The following is a 24510-nucleotide window of genomic DNA, read 5'->3' on the forward strand; positions in this document are numbered from 1 at the left end:
GGTGGGTAGGTAAGTAGGGTTGACGAGACAAAATGGGCCCATGAGGAAGTCAGAGTTAGCAAAGGGAAAGGTACCATGTTGTTGCCAAATCCAATGGTGGAATGGTGACGTGGCATGTGATTGAATATTGCAGAATACTTTGCCGGGGAATGCGACTCTCTTGAGGCTCTGCAAACACCATCTCTCTCATCTCCCTTTCTCTCAGCTCAAACTGAAAACAACGAATCAGAAACCAACTAAACTCGCTTTCTTTCTCTCTTTCTCTTTCTCTCTCCCTCACTCACTTTGAGTTTCTGTGTCAGTGCCACGCAGGGAGTGGATGCCGTTTGATCCCCAACCTTAGAGGGGGTCCCACATTCGCTATTCTTATCTCACTCTTCTATGTTCGAGTCCCACTCCGACTTTGGCCATGGCGGAAGAATCAAGCTCTTCTATTTCAGCTGATTCCAGAGACACTAACAAATTATGGAAGGGCACGTTTGCTGTCTCTGGTATCATGGTTACCCTTGTCACCTATGGCGTCTTGCAGGTTCTCCCATCAACCCTCCTTTTTCTCTCCTTTTTCTTTCCCCATCTTGCACGATTTACAGCGCTAGGATCTCCTTATCCGTGCAAGAAGTAATCATTTTTACTGCGTGGTTATGTTAATTTGATTTATTATTATTATTGTTCCAATTCAATGAGGTAGTTTGAAACCGATTAAGGTTAATTATTTTCTCAAAAGTTGGTATGTTTTTCCCCAATGAATCAGATTTGGGCTTTAATGGTAGCTGTAATTAGTTTGCATATGCTAACAATCGGGGGTTTGTAAATCAGAAGATCATAGCTGCTATTGTGTTTGAATACAAAACTTGAATTGGTTCAGTATTGTTGTAGAAAGAAGAAAAGAGAAAGAGTAGCATAAGTAATCAACATAAGTGGGTTGCCAAGTGATTAAGTCATTTGGTTTTAGTATTTTTACTTCCTTGTAATTTGAGGGTTACTGAGGGTGAGTGTAGCTGTAGTCTACGTAGTATGAACAGATTCCTACACATTAGACTACAATTCTTCTTTTTTGTTTGTTTGTTTTCTCCAATCGATGCTATATTAACATCAAAGCGCTCTCAAGCCCATCATTTATCAAATGAGTTATAGATATTTTTTATTGCAGGAAAAGATCATGAGAATACCATATGGGGCAGAAAAGGAGTACTTTAAGTATTCACTCTTTCTTGTTTTCTGCAATCGTATCACGACATCTGCTGTTTCCGCTGGTTCTTTGTTGGTAAGTAAATGTCATATACAAAATCAACAGATGCAGCTCTGACACATTTTCTTGTGAATGCATTTGCTTAGCCACCAATTATTTGCAGTTTCATAATTTTCAACCTTTCTTTCAGGCAAGTAAAAAAACAATGGACCCTGTTGCTCCCATTTATAAGTATTGTCTCGTCTCAATATCAAATATACTGACCACAACTTGTCAATATGAGGTATTCTGTGTTCATGTTATCTCATAAGAGGCTGCTAAGATGCCTGGTAGTTAGTTGCTAATCGTGTTTTCTTGAATGTGCACATTTCTTACCCAGGCCCTCAAGTATGTTAGCTTTCCTGTTCAAACTCTTGCAAAGTGTGCAAAAATGATACCAGTTATGGTAGGTCAAACTTTCACTGTACCCAATCATATCAATTTCTTGTGTTGATTACTGGCTAATTTTTATATTCATCAGATTTACCTTCTGGTATTTGTCTTGTATGATGGATTTGTAACTCATTTTGCATTTTCTCAGTGATTGCAACTTTTTTATTTGATGATATGTTGGTAAATATTGAATATTTCATGCTCTATTTTCTTGCTCTCTGTCCAATTGCCATCATTGGTGGCTGTTTTCGTTGCTCTGATTGTGAGAAAGCCATGAATACTAAAAGTCAAAGATATGGTTAGATAGTAGGAATTTGTTATTTGACATCACAGTCCTGTAATTATTTACAAATCCTGAAAATTTGGCTGAACATAATTTTTTAATTGATTGAATAGTTCTGCCGATATCATATAGCTACTATTGTGCCATGTTGAATTGGGTATTTCACGATTTGTGTGTTCAACAGGTTTGGGGTACACTCATAATGCAGAAGAGATATCAGGGACCTGACTATATGCTGGCTTTTTTAGTTACCCTTGGCTGCTCAGTATTTATCTTATATCCGGTAATTATTGGATCTTTGACCCCTAATTATTTTGATATCCTTCTAATAATTCGGTTTCTGTCTTGTGATTCTTTTCTTCATAGAAGTTAGAACTCGCAATGAATGTTCACCACTACTATATTAGTTTTGGTCAGTGACTGATGTTGCATGTGGGTGGTCCTGTTATTTCTTGTAATAGCAAAGGATTAGTTTTATTCCGGACATGACAAGAAGGTTGCTTGAGATAATATATTATTATCCTTTAGACAGAAACAAAAGGAATGGCAGGGCCCTTGAGTTATCTTGAACTGGTGTAGACAGTCCTAAGAAGGCCGCTGTATCCACTATTTTGTCACTAAGTCCTTGAAGTTCCAAACTAATTCGTAAAAAGAGGGCATTCTTGATTACTTAGACATACCAAAGCAAATAAACTAGGGCTTGCATTTGCAAAATTTTATCATTATAATGAATTCTTAAACTAGTTCTCCTGAGTCCCAAGTGATATTCAAGCTTGTGTTGATGTTTTCTGCAATCGTTGTTGACTAATGACTACACATAGTTGGCAGCAGGATCCGATCTCGACAATTACAAGTTCACACATTTCTTTAATATGTTGATATGTAATGGGACCTAGAAGGGAGAGAGGTATTGAACAATTGAGGTCACATTTCTTTGATATCTTGATATTTACATGTGCCTACTGACACTGCCTTTTTGTTTTCACGTTCCCCATAGAAAGCATACCATATCAAATATTGTTTTCTTACACTTGATTGATCAAGCAGTTACTGATACTAATCAGCAGTGGCAATATTATGTAATAAGTTAAATTCATTCTTGCATGTCTTCATTGTAGGCAGGATCAGAAATAAGTCCATACAGTAGAGGAAGGGAAAATACGGTTTGGGGCGTTCTTTTAATGGTTGGCTATCTTGGGTATCACTACAGAACTTAAAGCCTTATTTTGAACTTTTTTCTTGTTGATTTAAGTTGTACTGGATGTTTCAATTTGCACATTAAAAACCTTATTTTGAAACACTTTCAACTTTTTAACTCGTGGATGCACTAATTGGTGCATTTAAAATTTTGTACTTTAACTTGGTTCATCTACAAGTCTCTCATTGAATGAAGTTGTTGTAATTTTTGTGTAATAGGTTTGATGGCTTCACAAGCACATTCCAGGATAAGCTGTTTAAAGGCTATGACATGGAGATACACAATCAGATATTTTATACCACATTGTGTTCTTGTATTCTTAGCTTCACAGGTAGAGTTTTTGGAAAGTTGCTTTTATTTTAGCATCCTTTGATTCTTTAGGCTAAGTTCTGGTTCTTTTCCAGCTTCATTGGTGGAAAATACATTCTTTTGACATTGTGAACATTTTAATTTAGGTCTTATCTTGCAAGGACATTTAATACCAGCAATAGAGTTTGTTTATCACCATCATGATTGTTTCTTTGACATAGTATTGCTTTCAACGGTAAGCAAAGTTCTTCCCTCTGTTATAAATATGAATAATGTTGCAATGAAAATTGTTCATTTCTCTGTCTGTTTTTTTTCTATGAGATTTTGTAAGGAGTAAATTGCACTGTTCTCTCTTAAGATTTGATTAGGTGATATTCCATACACTGTTGTAAACATGACTACCTTTGGAAGGTTGTCAGCAAATATTTGAGAGTGGGTGTATGTAGTATAATTTAATTTAACTATAGGAGAGGTCACTGTAATTTAGCCTTTTCAAATCTATAACAATCCCTAATGTTACATACTTTTGTTTGAAAAAGGGGAAAAATAAAACAAGATTAAATGTTACTTCTTTTCTTCATCTTGTCCTGAAGAATTTGTTATATTGTTGTCATAGGTTGCAACGGCTAGTCAATTTTTTATATCCTACACAATTCGCACTTTTGGTGCTCTAACATTTGCTACCATAATGACCACAAGACAGGTAACGATTGCATACAGAAATCTAGTCTTCAGTTTCGCTAGTACTGTTTATGTTTATATTGCTTGACATTTTATTCGATTTTCGTTTTTCCTAATATTGGCAGTTGGTGAGCATTATGCTTTCATGCATGTGGTTTTCGCATCCTCTTAGCTTGGAACAGTGGATTGGAGCCGTAAGACTCACTTTTACCCTCTCCAGACAATTAAATTTTGCCATTCAACCATGTTCTTAATGATTGTGTTTTTGAGAAGCATTCTAATACCACTGCATTGTCAGGTCATTGTCTTTGGATCCCTTTATGCGAAAAGCTTCATGAAGAAACCACCTCCAAAAACAACCTCATCTGTAGCACTTGTTCAAAATGGAGAATCGAGTAATTTGAAAGTTAACCCTTGATTAAGATGAAGTTAACTTGTGCTGAACTGACACCTGTGCTTTCTTAAGTGATGAGTTAGCGTCAGAGCTGCACATTCAACATTGAAGGTTCATGGATAATTCATTATACAGATGTGGCTTTGACTTGAAATCTGAACAACACCAACTACAGCTTGATTCCGGATTTTGGTATCACTGTCATAAACAAGAGAGGAATTAAAATGATATTGTCCCCTCTTTTTTCCATAGGGGAGATCAACTATAGATTGACTATAAGGCAAAAGAATGTTTATAGATTGAAAAAACGTGCAGAGTTTGCACAAAGTTGTTTTTATTTAGTTTTCGAGAAATGTGTAGGAGTAGGATGGAATTCAAGTATTCAACGATGGGTTTATGGCAATTTCCAAGGCTCATCATTCACTTAATACAAGCAATTTACTATTACGAAGAATAATCCTACTACAAAAAATTATAATCAGTATAATAGTCAATTACAGGAACCTTGATTCACAATTAAATGCCACAAGCATCATTTTGGTGACCATAAAATGCTAGTAACAAAGTTGGCAAAAAACATATCCAGCATCGTTTAGCTAATAGATTGCCGCTCCCTGTTTAGTTCGTTATCCTTCCATTAATGTTTATGTAAATAGAAGAATGATAACAGACTGAAGCAGGTAGCAAACTAATAGCTGCAGCCACCGAAGCAACATGAATTCATTCCGACCATAAGCTGAAAACTCTGTTCAAATCCCATTGCACTCTGATAACACCGACCTTCAATTCGGCCTCCGCAAATGTGTTACCAGTGGCAACTGACGGGTAAGGTAATCGCAACCCTTTATCAATCTTAAGCTCACTAACATCAACAACACAGGTTGATGACTCCTCCAAACTTTTCTCATACCACTTACCATGCATCTGAAACACCTTTCCCTTACCAACCTCATCTCCTGCAGCATCTACAATCACCACAACTTGACCTGCATTGCATGGAACAAATTGCAGAGAACCAGTACTAGCAAATCCGGCAACTGAAGGCCCCGAATTCTCGCTGGAAGCTATTTTTGCGAGACTGTGATCTCTTGTATCCAAGGCATCACCTGGACTGTCAGGTGAGTCAAAGGATCCAAGTACTAGCTTTGTTGGCTTGTCTAAGATTGGATTGTCAACATTTGCAGCTGGTGCCGCTCGAACATCCTTAGCTGCTCGAGCTAATTTAGCTTTTCGATTGTTCAACCTGATATTGACAAAAATTCCAGTATGGATCAAACCAGATGAGAATAAATGGACCAATCTATGATGCACAAGCAGGCACTTGATATATATTGATGCTCTTGGACCAATCAAAATTTTAATGTAAAGATACTAATATAAAATTTTCTATATATATAAAAATCTTGATATTCCGAAGATTCTCCAATTATTTTTCAAATCATACTATATTTATGTATTAAATGGTAGACTGGAAAAAAAAAAATATAAAAGTAAAAAGTGTTTAATAAAGAGATTTTATAATAAAAATATTTTTTTGAGCACCCCAAGAATAAATAAATAAATTCGTTGTTCTGTTTGAAAGAATAACAAGATATTATATTTTCCCTATCATAGACCAGGTTCAGAAAAAAAAAACTCGACACCAAAAATTGCTTACATAAAAGCTTAAAGAAGATACTAGTTAATTTTGGCAATCAAACCTAAATGATAATGAAATGTTAAGTATCCTATATGACCCCAGAGGCAAATGCTAAATATCCTGGATTGCTACATAAGAACATGTACAATGAGAAGAGCTCAACTAACAATATATTATAACTTATAAGCTATGTAAAACGAGACTCACCAATTTTTAAGCTGTGAAGGTGTAACCTCAGAACCCTCCCATGATTGAAGTGAAGCTGCATTTCGATGCATATCAGGCTTATCCAAGAGAGCACTCTCAATCAATGCCACCTGTTTATCATTCATTATATTTCGCTTCCGTTTCCTCTTCTGCACAGTGGCAAGCTTTTCATCCTCTTTATTTTCTTTAACTGCAACTTTTTTACGATCCTCATTTAATTTTGAAAGCTTGCCATCATACATATGCTCAAAAGAATTCTTTCCATTTGCAGAACTAGTATCTGAACTGCTTGTATCAGTGTTTGGAGCATCCACATCGATTTCTCTAGTTCCTGATGCAGATATGACGTTATCTTCTTGATCTTGCATATTTATGTCACTGCCTTTATTTATGTCTTCAGCTCTGGTATTAGGTTGGTTTATGTCTGGAAATGCAGCATTCTTAGACATTCCTTCCTTTGAGTTACCACGCTTATTAAAACAAGCAGGCTCTTTTCCAGTTAAAGGTGATGGGCATCCCACTGCATTCTGAGCCACCTGTAGGAAATCAAATTTTACATTAACATCACCATGTTGAGGAAAATCTACATGGTAAAGAACAACCATATTTGAAAAATGGAGTACTTTTGTCATTTAACATTTAATGGCATTCTCTAGTTATAAAATAAAATCAATTTTACATATATTTTTGTTAGCACACTGTTAGCCAAAAATAAACAAGTTGTGAGCTTCGAGGTAGTGACTAGCTTCATGGGAGCTATTGAGGAATGCTAATCGACAGAAGTGAGGATCTCGATAGACCAGGATCCATTGAGAAAAAGTGAGGCAATCGAAGAAACGAGGAAGTTGACAAGTGAAGTTAGTAGCAGTTATATACAGCACCCAAAGAGCGGAAGCGGTTACTCATGAATTAATATACGTGGGAGTTACACTTCAATTTGATTGGTTGAATGTTCTTATAAATAAGAGAAGACTCGAAGGAACAAATGTCAGAACTTTGATACAGAAAATCACTCAAGCACACTCACATCCCCCACGAATTTCTGAGTCTGCTTAGCTTTCTTTTCTGTAGGATTCCTTCCATTGTCTTTACTTTTCATTTAAATTTCTTGTAATCTTTATTTTTCTTGCAGATTTATCTTTCAAGCAATTTTATCATTTCTGTCATCTTTTAAGATTCAGTACTTTTCATTTCGATTTCAAAGTCCTTCATCTCATCAAAGGCAATTTACTACTTTCTTTAAAGTTAAAGTCATTTCATTTATTCTCAGTCATTTCATTTTCAAATTTATTTGCTTTTCTTTTTAGATTTTTCTTTATTACTTTATCCAAATTGAAAGAGATTTTGATGCACTTCGAAAACTGGTATTCACAAGAGGAGTAGGTTTCACTTCCAGATTATTAGATATCAAACCAACCCAAATTTGCTAAAAATCGAACCAACCCAGATTATTAGATATCGAAATCAGTATTTTATTTGCCGCTTCGAGGAATATTGCTATGGTAACTTCAACCCCATATTATGCACAGGCTAATGGTTAAGTTGAGGTGGCAAATAAAATTTGATTAATTTGATTAAAACGCAAATCGGTCGTAAACCTCGAACTTGGCATGAGACTGAGCCAAGTATTGTGAGCTTATCAAGACTCACCTAGAGGTTCAACGACACCTCTCCGTATAAGTTGGTGTATGGTTATGATGCAGTATTTCCATTAGAAATTAATCTTAATACATTAAGAATAATGAAGCAAGATGATTTACCGATTGAAGATTACGGGAATGCAATGTATGATGAGTTGAGTAATTTGAATCAAGAACGTATTTTAGCGCTTGAAAATATGGTCTACCAAAAGAACAACATTGATCAAAGTTATAATCGTCGAGTAAACGAAAAGTGCTTTAATATAGGAGAGTTGGTGTTAAAGGTTATATTACCAATTGGGAAGGACATTTTCAAGTGATCGATTTGTATTCTAGGAATGCGTATCGAATCAAAGATATTGATTCGGGAAGTGTGATTAAGTTAATAAACGGAAAGTATTTAAAGCAATATCGATGCATAGAAGATGAAGTTTAAATATATAAGGAAATACAAGCATCAAGACAAAAGAGTTTTATGAAAAATAGTAACCAAGTTGTAGGGAAGAAAGGTGCCAAAAGCTCTGCAAGAAGGTGAAGTTGGACTCTTTCACCATCAAGAGCAGAGTATGCCTCGATTTGTTCATGCTCTTCGGTTTGGGCCCTGTCAAATCTTCTATTGATCTCCTCTTGTTTGGTTTCCACTATGCAAAGCTCTTTGAAGATGTCTTGTTTCTTTTGCTTCACAAGGACAAAAAGCTTGGCTAATTTAACTTTTTTTTCTCGGATTCTAGCCAACTCTTTTTCAATTTTGGCCAGCTCTTTCTTAAGTTCCTCTTCTCGTCTGTCGAAATAGGCTTGAGTACTAGTAGCCTGGACAATTCTCAAGTCATATTCTTTGTATGATTCTTTCATCGATCGGAGAGTAGTGTTGACCTCCTCCGATCCTGTTCTAATTTTGGCTACTCTCTCTGGTTTCTTGCAACCTATCTTGAATAATGGCAGAGTTGTTTGAGACCTTTGTGAACCTTTTTATTATAGAAGATAATTGAGGAGGAACTTGAAATTCAAGGGAAGAACTTAAAATGTTAGACAAGAAGGCATTCAAATCAGGATGATCAATCCATTCTTTGGGAGCATGTGTCAATAGCCTAAGAACGATGGTTAATTGTTCGAGAGTGCGTTGGTTAAGATCTGAAGGAAGACTCAATGTGGGTTGATCCTCCGTTGTTGGATTCGAGATAGGAAATTCCTCTTCTTGAGTGATCCTTGTCAAAACAGCCACTAGCTTTGCCAACTCGTCGTCAGGGAGTCCAGAGGTGATGTCTGGAGCCTCTTTCGAGGATTCAGGATCATGTGAGGAAGAGAGTTCAATTGTTGTTGTTGTACTTGGTGTTTTTTGAGGAGGAGGTGTTACTTCTCTGGTTTCTCGAATGGGTGAATCAAGGTTCTGTGTAATGGAAGACTGGAGAAGTGAATCAGTGTTGATTGGTGAAGGAGGATTAGAAATGGTTATTACTTGAAGTGATGGAGGTTGGTCTTGAGTCAGATCAACTAAGGTTGGTGTTTTAGCAGTTGATGGAAGGATAATTTGAATAGGCTCTGCTGAGATAATTGTTTGAGCAGAGAAATGAAACTCTTGCGGTTCTGATCCAGACTGGTTTCCTTGCTTGTTTTGTTCAAGTGCAGCAGAGGAAGAAGGAATGGACTGAGTAACTGTTTCAACCTGAGATTCGAAAGAGGTGTTTACAGATAAATTAATTCCAAGTTTAGTAGAGAAAATTTTAAATTGATGACATTATACTTGAGAAGGTTTCTTGCGAATGAGGTGTGGGAATGAAGTAATTTCTGATGAATCCTCCGAATCCGATTCATTAGATGGAGCAAAGAGGTCCGCTTGAGTTGATTGTTCACTTTCATCAGAAGGACTTTCACTCGATGATTGTATCTGAATGAAGGTAGAAAATGTTAGTACAAGTTATGATTCGAATAAATATGATAATGAAAGTTCGAAGAAAAGGGTTCGAACAAAGGCTTACCTTTTTAGAAGCTTTGGTCGAAACTTTTCGAATCTTCTTTTTTGGTTGTTTGTGTTGCACTGTTGCTTCAACTTTTCTTTTTGGGGCCTTTTTTGGTGAGCCATCAACAGCCTGAATAATTTTTATTGAGGAGTTTTTTTTTATCTCATCAAAAGTGCGACTGTATTGGGAATAATACTTGGTCCACCATTCGACGAAAGATTTAATGACAAATGAACTACACTTGTAAAGGAGACGAGAGTAGTTGTTTCGGGTTGAGCTCGATATGACAAAGAGCTTTGTCATTTCAAGGAACAAGGGAAGGGATAGCTTGAGAGAAGCCTGCCTGTCTGGCAACACAGTAGGGGGCATAAAGGGTCACCTTAAACTGTTCTTTCTTATATTGAGGTAATCCAATTGGGAATACCTGAACAGCAAGGAGGTTTGCCCAAGTTGTGTTGGCCACTTCATTCTCTTCATCATCAGATGGAAAGAGAAGACGTTCGAACCATGTTAGTTCACAATTTCGACGCAGAAATGGCGTGAATTTCATATCATTGTTGTTAAAGCTCTTGCAGGAGTGGAAGAGTGAGAAGACAACCTGTTAGTCGAAATAATTATTTTCGAAAGATTAAGCCAATTCGAAAAGTTGGTAAAGTGTCGAGATGGAAGCAGGGACTAAAAGAGATACACGAGCAAGCATTAAATGAAAATTATTTGGCAATAGATTCGATTTCGATACTTTAGTAAATCGAGCAGTTACACAAATGGAGAATCGAGCAGTTACACAAATGGTGGGGATCGAAGGCCATCTTTGAATTAAGGATTTCGATGGTAACGCTCTTGGACAAAAGAACGAGAACGGTTACCTTAATCTCCTCACACAAAGGGGCACAAATTCTTTAATGACCAGTTATGGAAAGAGGGCTATAAATAACAGGAAGCAGTACGGCACATGGATTGGAACTTTTCTCCAAAAATACACTCAAGCACACTCACATCCCAAGCGAATTTCTGAGTCTGCATTCGAGTTCGATTTCTAAAAACTGGTACCTGCAAAAGAGGAGTAAGTTTCGCTCCCAGATCATTAGAAGCGAACCACCATCGATTTGCTAAAAATCGACAAAACAAATTGGCACGCCTGGTGGGACAGTTTTAAACTGAAGTGTGTCAAACGATTTCTGATGTTATTTGGTGTATGCAATTGAGAAGTGGAATGATTATTCACATGAATGATGAAGTGTCAAATGTGAATGGTGGTCCGTCCACCAATGACAGCATACCAGTAACTATGCAATCTTCGGACGTTACATCACGTTCAGAAGGTTTCATTGTAAGTGAAAGTACAGTAGTTACTAGTGTACAAACAAGAAATAATGGGCGTAATATTCCTCCACGTGGTAACTTACCACCAGTCCAGCCTCCAGTAACTACTGGTTGGCCTCCTTATGACCTTCCTCCGGTTATATTCCACCAGTGAGTGGTTTTGTTCCTCCTGTTCGTTTTGGGAGTGTAAATGGAGTAAATAATTCTTAAAACCCATAACAGCATTCCGAATTCTCTCGTGATTATAATGTGGGCTCTACGTCGAATGCCTCTAATTCTATGGCGGCATTTCAACAACATGTAGAGGAAAGTCATCATGATTTGGTCAATTTATTGACTCAACAAATGACTACAATTCTAAATCCTATGATAGCTGATCACGAATCAAAATTCAAACGTCTTGCAAGACAAGTTGAACGGATTGCTCGAATTGTTGATTATGATGAAGGCGAAAGGCATGATGTAAGGGGGGATAATGAGGGTTTCGAAAATATATTTCAAAATGAAAACAATGTTTTAAACAGAGAGAATCCTCAGATAATTCCCCGTGGTCAAAATACAGATGATGTTTTAGCCCGATTACGTGCTAATCATGGTGGTGAACATTATCAAGTCACAAAGATTGTGAAAGATGTACTCAATCGAGTTGGTTTGAACGTTGGGTTTATGAACCGATCCCATTTTGTGTCTGCTTTCCTTCAAGTTGTTCAAATGGCTGAAGTGCCAAGAGGGGTGAAGAATCCAAAAATAATTATAAAATTTGCAGGGAAAGTTGGAGAATCGACTACTGAACATGTCACTCGATATTTGGTCGAGATTGGAAATCTAGCCAATGATGAGAATTTGAAAATGAAGTTTTTTCATTCTTCATTAACGAAGAATGCGTTTACTTGGTTTTCGAATCTCAGACCAAATTCGATAACGACGTGGAATCAATTGGAAACTGTTTTTCATGCTCAATTTTATCGAGGGGAGTTGAATGTAGCAGTTACCGACCTAGTAGCTTTGAAATGAGAAGATGGTGAAACCATTGATGACTATATGATACGTTTCGAAAATGCTAGGAATAGGTGTTATGTGTCATTACCTGAGAGTGAAGTGGTGAAAATAGCAGTTATGAGGTTAGAATTCTATATGCGTCAAAAACTGCTTAATGTGCATATACCTTATTTGGCCCATTTGGCTGAAAGGTTTCGTCATGTTGAACTTATGAAGAAGGAAAAGAAAAATATAAGAATGAACAAAGGGTAAAGAGTAAATCTTTTACTCAAAAGGAGAAGTTGCTTATGTGGCCATGGAATCCTCGGAAGAGGAGTTCGATTTCGAAGTGGAGGTTGATTTGACTGAACTTAAGAAGGGTCCTCCATATGTTTGTTCTTTACTTAAAAAGCTCCCTAGTAATAAAAAGTTGAATGATTCAAAACTGAAGAATGGAAAGAAATATAGTTTTGATATTTCGAAATCTAATTAGATTTTCAATGTGTTGCTTAAAGATAAACAGTTAATTCTACCTGAGAGTACAAATTTACTTTTGGTGAAAGATTTAAAAGGGAAACTTTATTGTAAATTTCACCAAGCAACCAGTCATTCAACTAACAGTTGTATTCGTTTCAGGGACCTGATACAGGAGGCCATTATGGAAGGAGATTTGAAGTTTGATGATGGGAAGAAAGAGGTGAAAGTCGATACTGATCCTTTCGATGCTAAGACTAGTTTTGCTGAACCATATTTTGGAGTAAATATGGTAGCAATGTCTTATGATTTTGACGTGGCTCTAGGTGATTTCGAGTCACAAGTCCGACCTGTATACCCTGGTGTAGAGGATGGATTATTAGAGTTCCTTATGCAGCAAAAACTTAAAGATCGGGATGTATCTCTGTGTCCTCGATGCAATGCTGTGTTCGATGCTGAGACTGCAGCAATCTTTCAGAAAAAAGGATGAAAAAGGAATTGGCTCATAGAGAGGAGCATGCTCGTCAAAAGCAACCAATTAGACAAGTGGAAGGACAAAGTTCCAAGGCTCCTCAGCAGAATGCTGTCGCACCGATGAGCCGTTCTCAGGCTATAGGACTTCAATGGATTCGAAATTGTCGAGAATTCCAGAGTCGAGATGTCCAATACCGACGGAACCCACAGTGGAAACATCGGGAACCTCCTCGAGGCCAATATCCTTACCACCGTGGCCGAGCCAGAGGGTACTCAAGGGGTAGAGGAAAACGGGATCAACCCCAAAATAAGAAGACTCAGTCTGGTAAAGGAAAAGGGGCAACGCCCTCGGTGCATTCTCGAATAGTCTTTCCATCTGAAGGAGAAACATGCCCAAAGGGTATTCCTTACCCTGCGAAGTTGGACAAAGACAAAGCGGTAGTTAATACTCCAGGTGTTGACAAAGACAGAGATATTGACTTGGATTAAGAGTATTTCAAAGAGGAATATGATGAAATGGTTGGAACTATTTCAATTATTCCAACTGAATACTTGGGTGAGTATGAAGGCAACCCTGAAGAAGCCTTTTCTTTCATCCGATATGAGGATAAACCAGGGTATTTCCTGAGGCCTTCGTAAAAACAAAAATCTCATCTTCACCCACTTCATATTACTACCACTATGAGTGGAATTAAAGTAAATAAAGTTTTAATTGATGGTGGAGCAGCAATAAGTCTCTTATCGGAAAAGACGCTGATGAAAGTTGGTAAGCATCCTGATGATTTGGTTCCCACCAACATTGCTGTAACAGACTTTAGTGGTGCTTCTATTCCTGCTAAAGGTCTGGTTACTTTGGGGATGAAGGCGGGGTCTTCCGAGCGAAACACTGTTTTCGTGGTAGTGCCTTTGAGGGCAAGTTATAATGTTTTACTGGGCCGGGGCTGGATTCACAGAGTTGGAGTTGTACCATCTACTGTGCATCAGAGTGTCCTCCTTTGGACAAAAGATAGAAAGCCTGAAATTGTTAAGGCTGATTGGAATCTGTATGTTGAACAGCTACATGTCGATTTTAGGGTATATAGTCCGAAATTGAAGCCTTTAAATGTTAATAGGGTGTTAAATTCTTACAATTGTGAGGGCTGCTATTTGTTTCAAAAGGCCTGACGGTGAAACTGCGCCATCCACACCTTGTTGTGCCCCCAACTGGTTGGGATTGTTCGTCTTAGAATGGATTCGAGACGTTGTTCGATGGAACATGCTCAAGATGTCTCGGATTACCTGGTAATTTTAGATAATTATACACATAATTTCCCTTCGGTAGAAAATAAAGTTGTTCTTTTGATGAAGTTGAATCATTTAGGAACGTAATTTCTTCTTTTAGTAGCAAGAATTCAATGTCTTCAATCGAATTTAGTCATGGTTTAAGTTTTTTTTCATTATGTAATTGTAATGATATTATTAGTCACAGTGCTGATAAAATAGCAGAAGTTTATTGTATTGAAAATGAAGCTGTTGTTAATCCAACAAATGATCAAGTTCATTTTATTCCTAATGAATCTGTTGATTTCTCTTTTAATTGCATGTATAATTTAGAACCTTTAGGTTTTGAAAAATATTTAGTAAAAGATGAGGATCACTTAAAAAAGTTTGAATCTCAAGATCTCTTAAAAGAAATTAATTTGAGATCTGTTGATGATGTTCGAATCACTTATATCTGTAAAAATCTTGCGAATCCTTTTCGAACTAAACTTTCCCATCTTTTACATGAATTTAAAGATTTTTTGCTCGAGATTATCATGAGATGTCTGGTCTCGATCGTTCTCTCGTAGAGTATCGATTAGCATTGAAACCAAATGCTCGACCTGTGAAGCAAACTCCTCGACGTTTTACTCCAGAAATTAATCAAAAGATTAAGGAAGAAATAGAACGAGTGATTAAAGCAAAATTTATTCAAACCGCCCGTTATGTTAAATGGGTTTCAAATATTGTTCCTGTAATGAAGAAAAGTGAAAAATTAAAGGTGTGTATTGATTTTAGAGATCTGAATAATGCCACCTCGAAAGATGAGTATTTCATGCCAATAGCAGATATGTTGATCTATTGCGAAAAATGAAATTTTAAGTTTCATGAATGGTTATTCAGGATATAATCAAATCTTCATTGCCGAAGATGACGTGTCCAAAACTGCTTTCTATTGTCCCGGGACATTAGACACTTATGAGTGGACAGTTATGCATTTTGGTTTGAAAAACACTGGTGCAACTTATCAACGTGCAATGAATGCCATATTTCATGAGTATATCGAAAAATTTATGGAGATATATATTGATGACGTCATGGTCAAGTCAAATTCAGTGAATCAACATATTGATCACTTAAGAAAGGCATTTGTTACTATGCGGAAAAAGGGATTGAAATTAAATCCTTTAAAATGCGCTTTTGGTGCGTCAGCAGAAAATTTCCTAGGTTTTGTTGTTCACAAAAATTTGCAATCGATAAGAGTAAGGCTGATGCAATGTTAGCACTGTCTTCTCCTAAATCAAAAAAAGAAGTGCAATCGTTCTTAAGGAAAGTAAATTATCTTCAAAGGTTTACTTCGAATCTTTCTGGTCAAACTCGAGTATTTGCACCTTTAGTAAAACTAAAGAATGATTCACAATTCGAATAGACACATGAGCATCAACAGGCATCCGAGTCGATAAAGGCTTATTTGTCTAAGACTCCAATAATGGCGAATGTTCGCCCACATGGGCCCTTGAAACTGTACATTGCAGCATCTACAAGCACAATTGGGTGTATGTTAGCCCAAGATGATGAGAATGGACATGAACAGGCAATGTATTACCTTAGTCGAGTTTTGACTGATATCGAGACAAGGTATTCCCCGATAGAAAGATTGTGTTTATCCCTATACTATGCGTGCATGAATTAAAGTTACATGATAGCTAAACCTGTGAAAGTTGTTGTACAAACTGATCTTGTCAAATACATGTTGAGTTTTCCAACATTACGAGGTCATTTGGAAAAATGGATGCTAGCTTTGACAGAGTTTGATATGCAGTATGTCCCAGCAAAAACTGTGAAAGGTTAGGTTATTGTAGATTTTCTAATTGATAACTCGAAAGATTTGAATGACCAGCGGACAAATATACTCGACGTTAAAGTTGGCCCAAATGGTGTTGCTTAAAGCGTTATCATCACCGTCATTGGAGAGGAGGCGTTGAAACCAGGTTGGACCACAGTTTCGATTCGCAAAGGGGGAAAGTATCAACTCCTCATTTCGAAAAGTTTTACAAGAATGAAATTTGGAGAATGCTTCCTAGAAAAGTTCCTCAGTCGAGTGGGCATTTTCAAAATTTGGTTGAAGTGTCACTAATCGAAAACCTTCGATGTTTTGTTTGTCCGAAGCAGAAACCCCATCTTGCTTCACGTGCCTTTCAAAGATGGCATTTAGCCAAAGTTGGAGTAGGCAAAGGGGACCCTGCATTAATCAAAGTTCTTTTCCGAAGGCCATCGACCAATTGCCCAAGCTCATCATAAAGATTTCCTAAGAGCAGCTTGGCCAAATTGAATTTGTAGCCTTCATGTAAAGCAGCCAGAGGAACAAAAAGTTTTTGCATAGAGATACTCCTCGAGCAGAATATAATAGCGTTTAGCCAATAGTATAAGAAAATCACGCACTCATCATCAGTAATGGGGCTGTCTTCTTTACCCATGTTGTGTTTGATGAACTCCCCATAAGAATTTTTCTAAATGATGTAGTAGGATTTGGAGGGCTTGGTATCGAAAGTAGCCACAAGATTGTTTATCGAAAGCTCAGTAATGGCGGCAACATCGAACAGAGTTGGACCAACCATTCCACAAAGGAGATGAAAGTTATTAGTGGTCTTATTCCAGAAGCAGAGAGCAGCGTCAATCATCCAGTGATGAGTGATAGGTGTGAAATGGGAAAGACGAAAAAGATCATGAATACCTTGCGTTCTCCAAGCTTCACCCTTTACAGGTTCGAGCCTTTGGTACTATTAGTAAAAAATAATTATATTCGAAGGATGAGATGATTCGAAATGTCAATAAAGCTTCGAAATGGAAGTAGAGAACGAAAGGGATGTACTTGAAGGCATCGAGTGGAAAACTATTTAGCACGGTTTCGATTGACATGGTAAATCCAACAGCTACCCGAATGAGGAAGATCAACGATTTTCAAATTAAAAGGATTTTATCAACTGTCACACGTTTGGGCAAAGTAGCGGGAACGTTTACCCAAATTTTCGCACACAAGGGGACGTCATTTCATTAATGATCGGTTATGAAAAAGGCTATAAATATTAAGGCACAAGGGTTGGAACTTTTCTTCAGAAATACACTCAAGCACACTCATATCCCAGCGAATTTCTGAGTCTGCGTTCGAGTTCGATTTCTGTAGGATTCCTTCCATGTCTTTATCCTTTCAATTTACAATTTCAGCAAACTTTACTTTACTTGTTCAATTTAAATTCAAAGCATCTTTAAATTTCATTGTTGGATTTACATTTCAGCACTTTTAATCTTCATGTCAAAAGTCCTTTGATTCAATCGAAGACATTTTTATCGCTTTATTTAAATTCATTGCAAACCTTTTCGATTTCAGTCAGTTTATCTTCCGAAAGTCTTATTTTACACCCTTTAAACTTTTTTTCTTGTTATTGTCTAATTCGAAGACCTTTGATGCACTTATAGAGAAACTGGTACCTGCAAAAGAGGAGTAGGTTTCGCTCCCAGACCATTAGAATTGAACCACCTTCGATTTGCTAAAAATCGATAAAAAAGATACCAGGCAAAGAAGTCAGCAGTTTTGAAGGAGACTTTAGGATTATTCCGAAAGGGCTTTTTACCATCGATGAAGGGAGTTATGAAAAGTTTCTGTTTGATAAGTAGGTTTCCCCTTTGGCGCTGGGGAAATAATGGGCATTGTCCTTAGCTTGTGTTAAGGTTTGCAGCGGGCCACGAAAACAGTAAATATTGTCATAGACGGTGAAAGATAGGAGGATCTTTTTGTCATCCACAATGTGCTCAAGGTCTTCAATGATAGTCCCCGAGCCGGGATAGTATCTTCAAATCAGATTGAATGAAAGTTTCAGTGGCAATGTGTTCGCCTTTATCTTTGGCAGTTGAAGAAGCCATTGATGATTAAAAAAAAAAGTGTTGACTTGGTTGCAGATGAAAAGGGAAAATGAGAAACTTAGAAAGGATTGGAGATAGCTAAAGGTAGAAGATGAATTTGAGAGGGAAAAGATGAAAAGGTAAAGACGAAGAGTTTATAAAGGGATTTGAATTTTGAAAATCAAGGAAACTTCCTTGAAAAGCCACAATTGAAGGAAAGAGAAAATGGCAATTAATGAGAAGGTGAACAATCATGGGAGTTGTTTTTGGAGTAATGGAAACGTAGGTAATTAATGGGCCGCATCTGAAGTAATTGTTCAGTTATGGGTTTTAATGTCTTTGAGAAGGAATAGGATTGAGAGTTTTATTAATAGTTCGATAGACGCATCAATCCTAAAGAGGCAATTTGTTAGCCAAAAATAAACAAGTTGTGAGCTTCAAGGTAGTGACTAGTTTCATGGGAGCTATCAAGGAAAGCTAATCGACAGAAGTGAGGATCTTGATAGACCAGGACCTATCTAGAAAAAGTGAGGCAATCGAAGAAACGAGGAAGTTGACAAGTGAAGTTAGTAGCAGTTACAGATAGCACCAAAGAACAGGAACGATTACTCATGAATTAATGTACGTAGGAGTTACACTTCAATTTGATTGGCTGAAGGTTCTTATAAATAGGAGAAGACTCGAAGGAACAAAAGTTGGAACTTTGTTACAGAAAATCACTTAAGCACATTCACATCCCCAGCAAATTTCTGAGTCTGCTTAGAGCTTTCTTTTCTGTATAGTTCCTTCTATTGTCTTTACTTTTCATTTAAATTTCTTGTAATCTTTATTTTTCTTGCAAATTTATCTTTCAAGCAATTTTATCATTTCTTTCATCTTTTAAGATTCAGTACTTTTCATTTCGATTTCAAAGTCCTTCGATCTCATCAAGGGCAATTTACTGCTTTCTTTAAAGTTAAAGTCATTTCATTTATTCTCAGTCATTTCATTTTCAAATTTATTTGCTTTTCTTTTCAGATTTTTCTTTATTGTTTTATCCAAATTGAAAGAGATTTTGATGCACTTCGAAAACTGGTACTCACAAGAGCAGTAGGTTTCGCTCCCAGATTATTAGATATCGAATCAACCCAAATTTGCTAAAAATCGGTAAAACACACACGAGCACTTGTAACAATAGAAAAACCAGGCTTTGTGATCATTAAATGAGTAAAAGATATAGAAAATACCTGATAATGTTCATTGGTGTTGAGTTTAGTAAAATTATCCCAAGACAATGACAGCTCAAATTTGCCATCCTGAATTTTCCAGATGATAAGGCCAGAGTCATATAAAAGTTCCAAAATGGACATGAACAGAGGAGAAAAGATATAGAGCAAGAACAGGCAATAAAAACAACACAAACCAAAGGACAAAAATATACTTGAATATGATTTCCCTCGAACCCAGTAGAACTAAAAACTAAAAAGTGATTGTAATTTGCTAGAAAAAACCCTGCAAACAATTTATATAAATAAGCTATTTGTTATAACATGACACTGATCAAAACAGATCATGTTCAAGTGTTAAAAGTACATAGAAAATGAAGTGAGGGAAAAATAACCTTAGAAGTTGCAAATCCTCTGTATTTAAGTAGTTCGGAATCAAAGATTCTGCATGACTTAATAATGATCCTACAAAAAGGCGTTAACTGTGAGAAAGTAGCCACATATTGCTCAGAATTTCACAATAAGAAGTATATGAGAAGAATCATTACGCAGGTTCTTGCTAGCAATGGCAGCTTTAGGAGCATCAGAAGCAAAAGAAAACCCAGGAAGAATGTCAGATAGATCCATTTGCAGGCACTCCAGGACCTTGAGAACAAAATGATTTTCCTCCATCTCTGAGGATTAAAATAAAAAAGTGGTTACTGATACGAAGAACTATATATATGTGAAAACACTAAAAACTTAGTGAACCTTGACAAATAACCAACCTTCACATATGTTGGGAACAAAACAATGAAGATTTGCAAATAACTTGATCAGTAATGATGTCTTATGATGTGCATAAGAAGCCCTGGGCATCTTGTTTGGTATTTGGATGAATTCCAAATTTGTAGCATTTGTTATATCTAGTGAAGTATAATCCAAAACCCATCCAACTGCAGCAAATATATCATATTCAACATTGCAATCCTCCTCTGTCTCCGGGAGATTAGATGAACACCAACAGGATAAAAAATCTCCATGGGAGAGAGAAATTATTGCTGTCAGAACTTTAGTCTGAAATCACATGCCAATAAAACACTAAAACTTTCATATAATACGAATAAGAGGAGAATCCACACATTTCATATTTGGCCATATTTTATGAATCAAATTTTGAGCAGAGAAAAGGGGGAAAAAAAGAAAAAAAAAGGAATGATGTTGATACCACGAAAAATATTTTACTATACCACAATTGATCATAACTTCAACTTAGCGCTATTCTGGAAGGGATAAACTTACAAAACAAAGCATCACGTAAGATCGAAAGTTTGAATCATCTGACAAGATGTCAGCTAGACGCATTGCATTGAGCTGCACAAATCCCATTGGATGGCATCCATCAACATTGGGATGGGCAGAATCTCTTCCAAAAGCAATCTTCAACAGATCTAAAACCTATATCATGGGAACTATGTTAATGGATCAAATATATACTGCATACCACCACAGAACATTATGATTTCAAAGATCTCCTGAAAACTTGTACTTCTACTCAAAAATCCATATTATACTGTAATCAACGGTTTAATCCCATTTGAGAACCAAAATAACTGCAGATGCTAATGGGGTGATCAGAGGGACATAAAAAGTTGATAATTTCAAGGTCTCAGTTTGCATGGTAGGCCAACTGGAGAAACTAACCTCAGATGCAACAGATTTAGCCAAAGCCAAACTTTGTGGTGAACTGGCTACTTCATCAAGATATGAAATGCTCTCCACTTCACACAAACCTAGCAGCTGATTTAAGAGTGATGATAGCATTGTTAATAATATGCATCAATTACAAAGTAGATTAAAGTTAAAAGCAGAGAGTTATAGCAAAATTTGACATCAGACTCACAATGGATAGTATTTTAGATTTTAGCCTTGATAAAGCTGCCTTAATCCTAGTTGGAAGAGATGGCTGAATCTGTAACTTCAAGATGGACAGAGCCAGAAAGAGAACACCTCCCTCTCCACATATTTCCTGTAAAATAATAAAACGTGTATCTAGAAAACATAATCCCTCCTATTGATCACTCAAATCAATATAATAAATTAATACACTAAGCATCTTCCTGGTGGATAAGTATCTACAGATGGAGTGTCTTCTATGTAAAATAAAAATATCTCAATTCTCACCGTAACTATATCCATTTGCAGGTTCTCTCCCATTAGCTTTGAGATAATAAATTGGTTGGCTTTGGAACAAGGTGACAAAAAAAATGGATACTCAAATCTATATTCAAGTTGGAGGGAGAATGATACTTGTCATATAAATATGGGTATAAATGAGATGTTTGTTGATCTATCTTACAGATGGAAAATATGAACATCGTAGTCCAACAAGAACTAGAATATTTTAATTGGAAATATTTAACCATAGTCCATGATCCTCTATTTTTTATCTTTCTAAAAAAAGTTGCTTTCTTTAAAACTACAATGAAAACCCGGCACCAAACAGAAGCAAACAAACCCATGAGAAGGTGGGCTCTGAAATTTATTTTTTCCTTTATCTTTTATGTTGCAACCAAACTACTCTTTAGTCCTAATCTTTAATCTAAAGTTAAACGGATTAGCTCATACAAAATTTCTGGGACATAGCATCACCTCTGCATGTGTTGCTACAAATTTATAAAGTCAGTCAAATTTAGAAAACCTTATTCATAAGGAGGCGTTCCTTAAACAACTTTTGTTGACACAGGGATTGAAGAAACTGAAGTGAAGCTTCACACTGCTGACAGAGATAATAAACTACTTGTTCAGCTGTCAAATTTGATTCCATTGAAAAATCGTTGTAATAAGCTAGCAGTGTGATCTCAAGACACCTAACAACCATGCGAACTGATCCAAAAGCAGCATCCATAAATATGTCAATCTGTGATCATAAAATTCATGGTTAGCCAAAGACAGATGTGTTATCAGAAAATATGAGAATCCATTAAGTGGAATGAAACTTAAATTCCTTCTTTCTTTCTTTCTTTCTTTCTTTCTTCTTTTTCTTCCTTTTTTTTTTTTTTTGAAATTGGTATCATCTTATTTGGGATAAAGGTAACTATTTGACTCCGAAATACCTTGGGATGGGCAAGCAGTACATGGACAACATCTTGCCATTTAGTTGAGATAAACCCTGTTAATAGATAGAAGGTACATGGCACAAGAGTTGAATGCACAAGGTGCCTATGACAAAAAGCATGGTCTTCCTGCAACATAAGTGTAAATCTCAATACAAATAAACAACACAGAAGAACAAACTACAACCTGAAAAAGAACAGAACAGAGTAAAACCTGTTTGAAACCACCAAGAACAATAAGCATGTAGAAAACAAAGTCAAGCAGCTGGTCAAACAATTTTACATCATCTAGAAAAATCTGTAATCATATTGGGGATACAAAATTACAAACTAGTGTTATTACAATCTTCAAATGATCAAAATAAATATTCACTATTAATATTAACCTGTTCGAGTTCAGAAATTCGGGAGGCTAAATCACACAAGGAATACAAGAGACGAATGGCAGATAACAAGTATCTGAACAGGGCTTCATCTCTCTTAAATGATATAAGCATCGAAATGAGGTGCAATGGAAGTGATCCTGCAAGCTTTTCCATATCAATCTGTACATACAATAATTAGGAAAAATAGTATGATAAAACAAGATATAAAAGAGCATGATGAAGCTGACTATGAGCCAACCTTAAGCAATAATCCATTTTTGGTACAGTATTGGATAGTAAGATTTTCAGAATCCCTCAATAATTTATTTAGATCCAGAGCTTTAAGTCCTTGCAATTCCTTCACTGCCACTATCAAGCCTATTGCCTGTTCAATTCAATAAATAAAGGGTTATGCTCCAGCCACCCAAAAAGGGTATCCAGGGACAACAGAATCTCAAGGATCCAAGTTACAAAGCAAATGGAAATGCTTGCCTGTGCAGCACTGCTTGATGGTTCTCCCTCAGAAATGATCATTTTTCAAAATTAGTGGGAAGACTGAAGAAGCAATGAAGCATACATTAGCGAGAAGCATAAAATATGTCAAACAGACACATGGTATAAGTTATAAATTAGAACATGAAAACATCAGAAGTTATAGCTTTAAAAACAATAATAAACTTAATGGACTTGTAAGATTTCATATTGATGATAAATACATGTACTAAAGAGATTATAAATAACAATATAGAACTATATATGGCCATATTTATGTCAAACATTAGAAACCCTTCATGGAAAAATGTAGGAATGATATATAAAAGATATTCGGCACCAAACCCATTTCGGCAAGTTGCTAAAACACATAAACACTTGGTATTGAAAGCAATCATACTTTTTCCAATACTGGGCAATACTTGTAATCTGTGATCAATAAGATAAGATTCAGGTACATACTTATGGGATACTAGCTAGTTATATACAGTACTCAAAATTGAATCAGTTCGAATAAAAGTTACACAGAATAAGCAGTCATAAGACTTGCTTTGTTCTGTAAAACCATGACAAGTATCATATATATGTCTAATCTCTTAAGTCTTAACCAATCCCCATACACATTGACTTCCTCTCTAAAGTTGCTTAGTGAAGCAGATCGTGCCAAATATCCTTCTTTTCCTTTCAAAAAAAAAAAAAAGAAGATTGCAGAAAAGGAATAGAAGAAATACATTCATAAGTCATAATTGCTATTAGTGTCTCGTTGTTCCATACCATCAACAAATTCAAGATATCACAATCTAAGTTACGAAATCCTAATCTTAAGAAGGTTCACAATCTCAATAAAAAAATCTAGCAAGCTTAGGTCTTTTTAAAACAATCACAAGTAAAGTTAGAGTATCAGTGAAATAGAATATTGAACTGGACATCAAAGCTAGTTTCTTCCCAGTATCTGCCTGTGTTGATTTGCAGCAAACAAATGAGAGCGGCGGCTGCGGGAGACAGTAGGGTTAGTCTAAATAGGGTTTAAGTGAT

At 36.4% G+C, this 24510-nt stretch overlaps 3 protein-coding genes across 4 annotated transcripts; 1 reads left to right on the top strand and 2 right to left on the bottom strand.

Moving 5' to 3' along the window:
- Nucleotides 1-83: 83 nt before the first annotated feature.
- LOC107461612 (UDP-galactose/UDP-glucose transporter 5) lies at nt 84-4919 on the top strand. Its single transcript, XM_016080134.3, has 11 exons — nt 84-529; nt 1151-1264; nt 1380-1472; nt 1569-1634; nt 2089-2187; nt 3023-3102; nt 3321-3433; nt 3558-3646; nt 4028-4114; nt 4218-4286; nt 4391-4919. The coding sequence occupies exons 1-11, from the start codon at nt 410-412 to the stop codon at nt 4508-4510; spliced, it is 1050 nt and encodes a 349-aa protein (XP_015935620.1). The 5' UTR covers nt 84-409; the 3' UTR covers nt 4511-4919.
- Nucleotides 4920-4943: 24 nt separating this feature from the next.
- On the bottom strand, nt 4944-24076 carry LOC107461610 (nodulin homeobox-like). The gene is given in 17 exon segments (XM_016080133.3): nt 4944-5729; nt 6333-6868; nt 19545-19613; nt 19739-19774; nt 19776-19809; nt 19919-19988; nt 20072-20197; nt 20291-20579; nt 20805-20960; nt 21207-21302; nt 21406-21531; nt 22204-22422; nt 22619-22747; nt 22833-22916; nt 23005-23163; nt 23243-23368; nt 23476-24076. Coding segments are annotated over 17 exon segments (2820 nt in total). The 5' UTR covers nt 23518-24076; the 3' UTR covers nt 4944-5206.
- Nucleotides 8344-14366, bottom strand: LOC127741109 (uncharacterized). 2 transcript variants are annotated; one of them, XM_052252692.1, is made up of 4 exons: nt 14308-14366; nt 9949-10528; nt 9714-9857; nt 8344-9635 (listed from the first exon to the last, which is right to left on the bottom strand). In XM_052252692.1, the coding sequence occupies exons 2-4, from the start codon at nt 10297-10299 to the stop codon at nt 8862-8864; spliced, it is 1269 nt and encodes a 422-aa protein (XP_052108652.1). In that variant the 5' UTR covers nt 10300-10528; nt 14308-14366; the 3' UTR covers nt 8344-8861. The 2 variants fall into 2 exon arrangements, with proteins under 2 accessions (XP_052108652.1, XP_052108651.1); XM_052252691.1 differs by lacking the exon at nt 14308-14366 and having other exon boundaries at nt 9949-11226.
- Nucleotides 24077-24510: the final 434 nt, after the last annotated feature.

Source organism: Arachis duranensis, chromosome 8 (genome assembly GCF_000817695.3).
Source record: "Arachis duranensis cultivar V14167 chromosome 8, aradu.V14167.gnm2.J7QH, whole genome shotgun sequence".
NCBI lineage: Eukaryota > Viridiplantae > Streptophyta > Magnoliopsida > Fabales > Fabaceae > Arachis > Arachis duranensis.

Coding starts and splice junctions, on each gene's coding strand:
- LOC127741109 (XM_052252692.1), bottom strand. CDS start 10,299: ATGCCCCCTACTGTGTTGCCAGACAGGCAGGCTTCTCTCAAGCTATCC. Junction 9,858..9,948: donor CGACCAAAGCTTCTAAAAAG/GTAAGCCTTTGT, acceptor ACCTTCATTCAG/ATACAATCATCGAGTGAAAG. Junction 9,636..9,713: donor TTCGCAAGAAACCTTCTCAA/GTATAATGTCAT, acceptor TTCGAATCTCAG/GTTGAAACAGTTACTCAGTC.
- LOC107461612 (XM_016080134.3), top strand. CDS start 410: ATGGCGGAAGAATCAAGCTCTTCTATTTCAGCTGATTCCAGAGACACT. Junction 530..1,150: donor TCACCTATGGCGTCTTGCAG/GTTCTCCCATCA, acceptor TTTTTATTGCAG/GAAAAGATCATGAGAATACC. Junction 1,473..1,568: donor CCACAACTTGTCAATATGAG/GTATTCTGTGTT, acceptor TTTCTTACCCAG/GCCCTCAAGTATGTTAGCTT.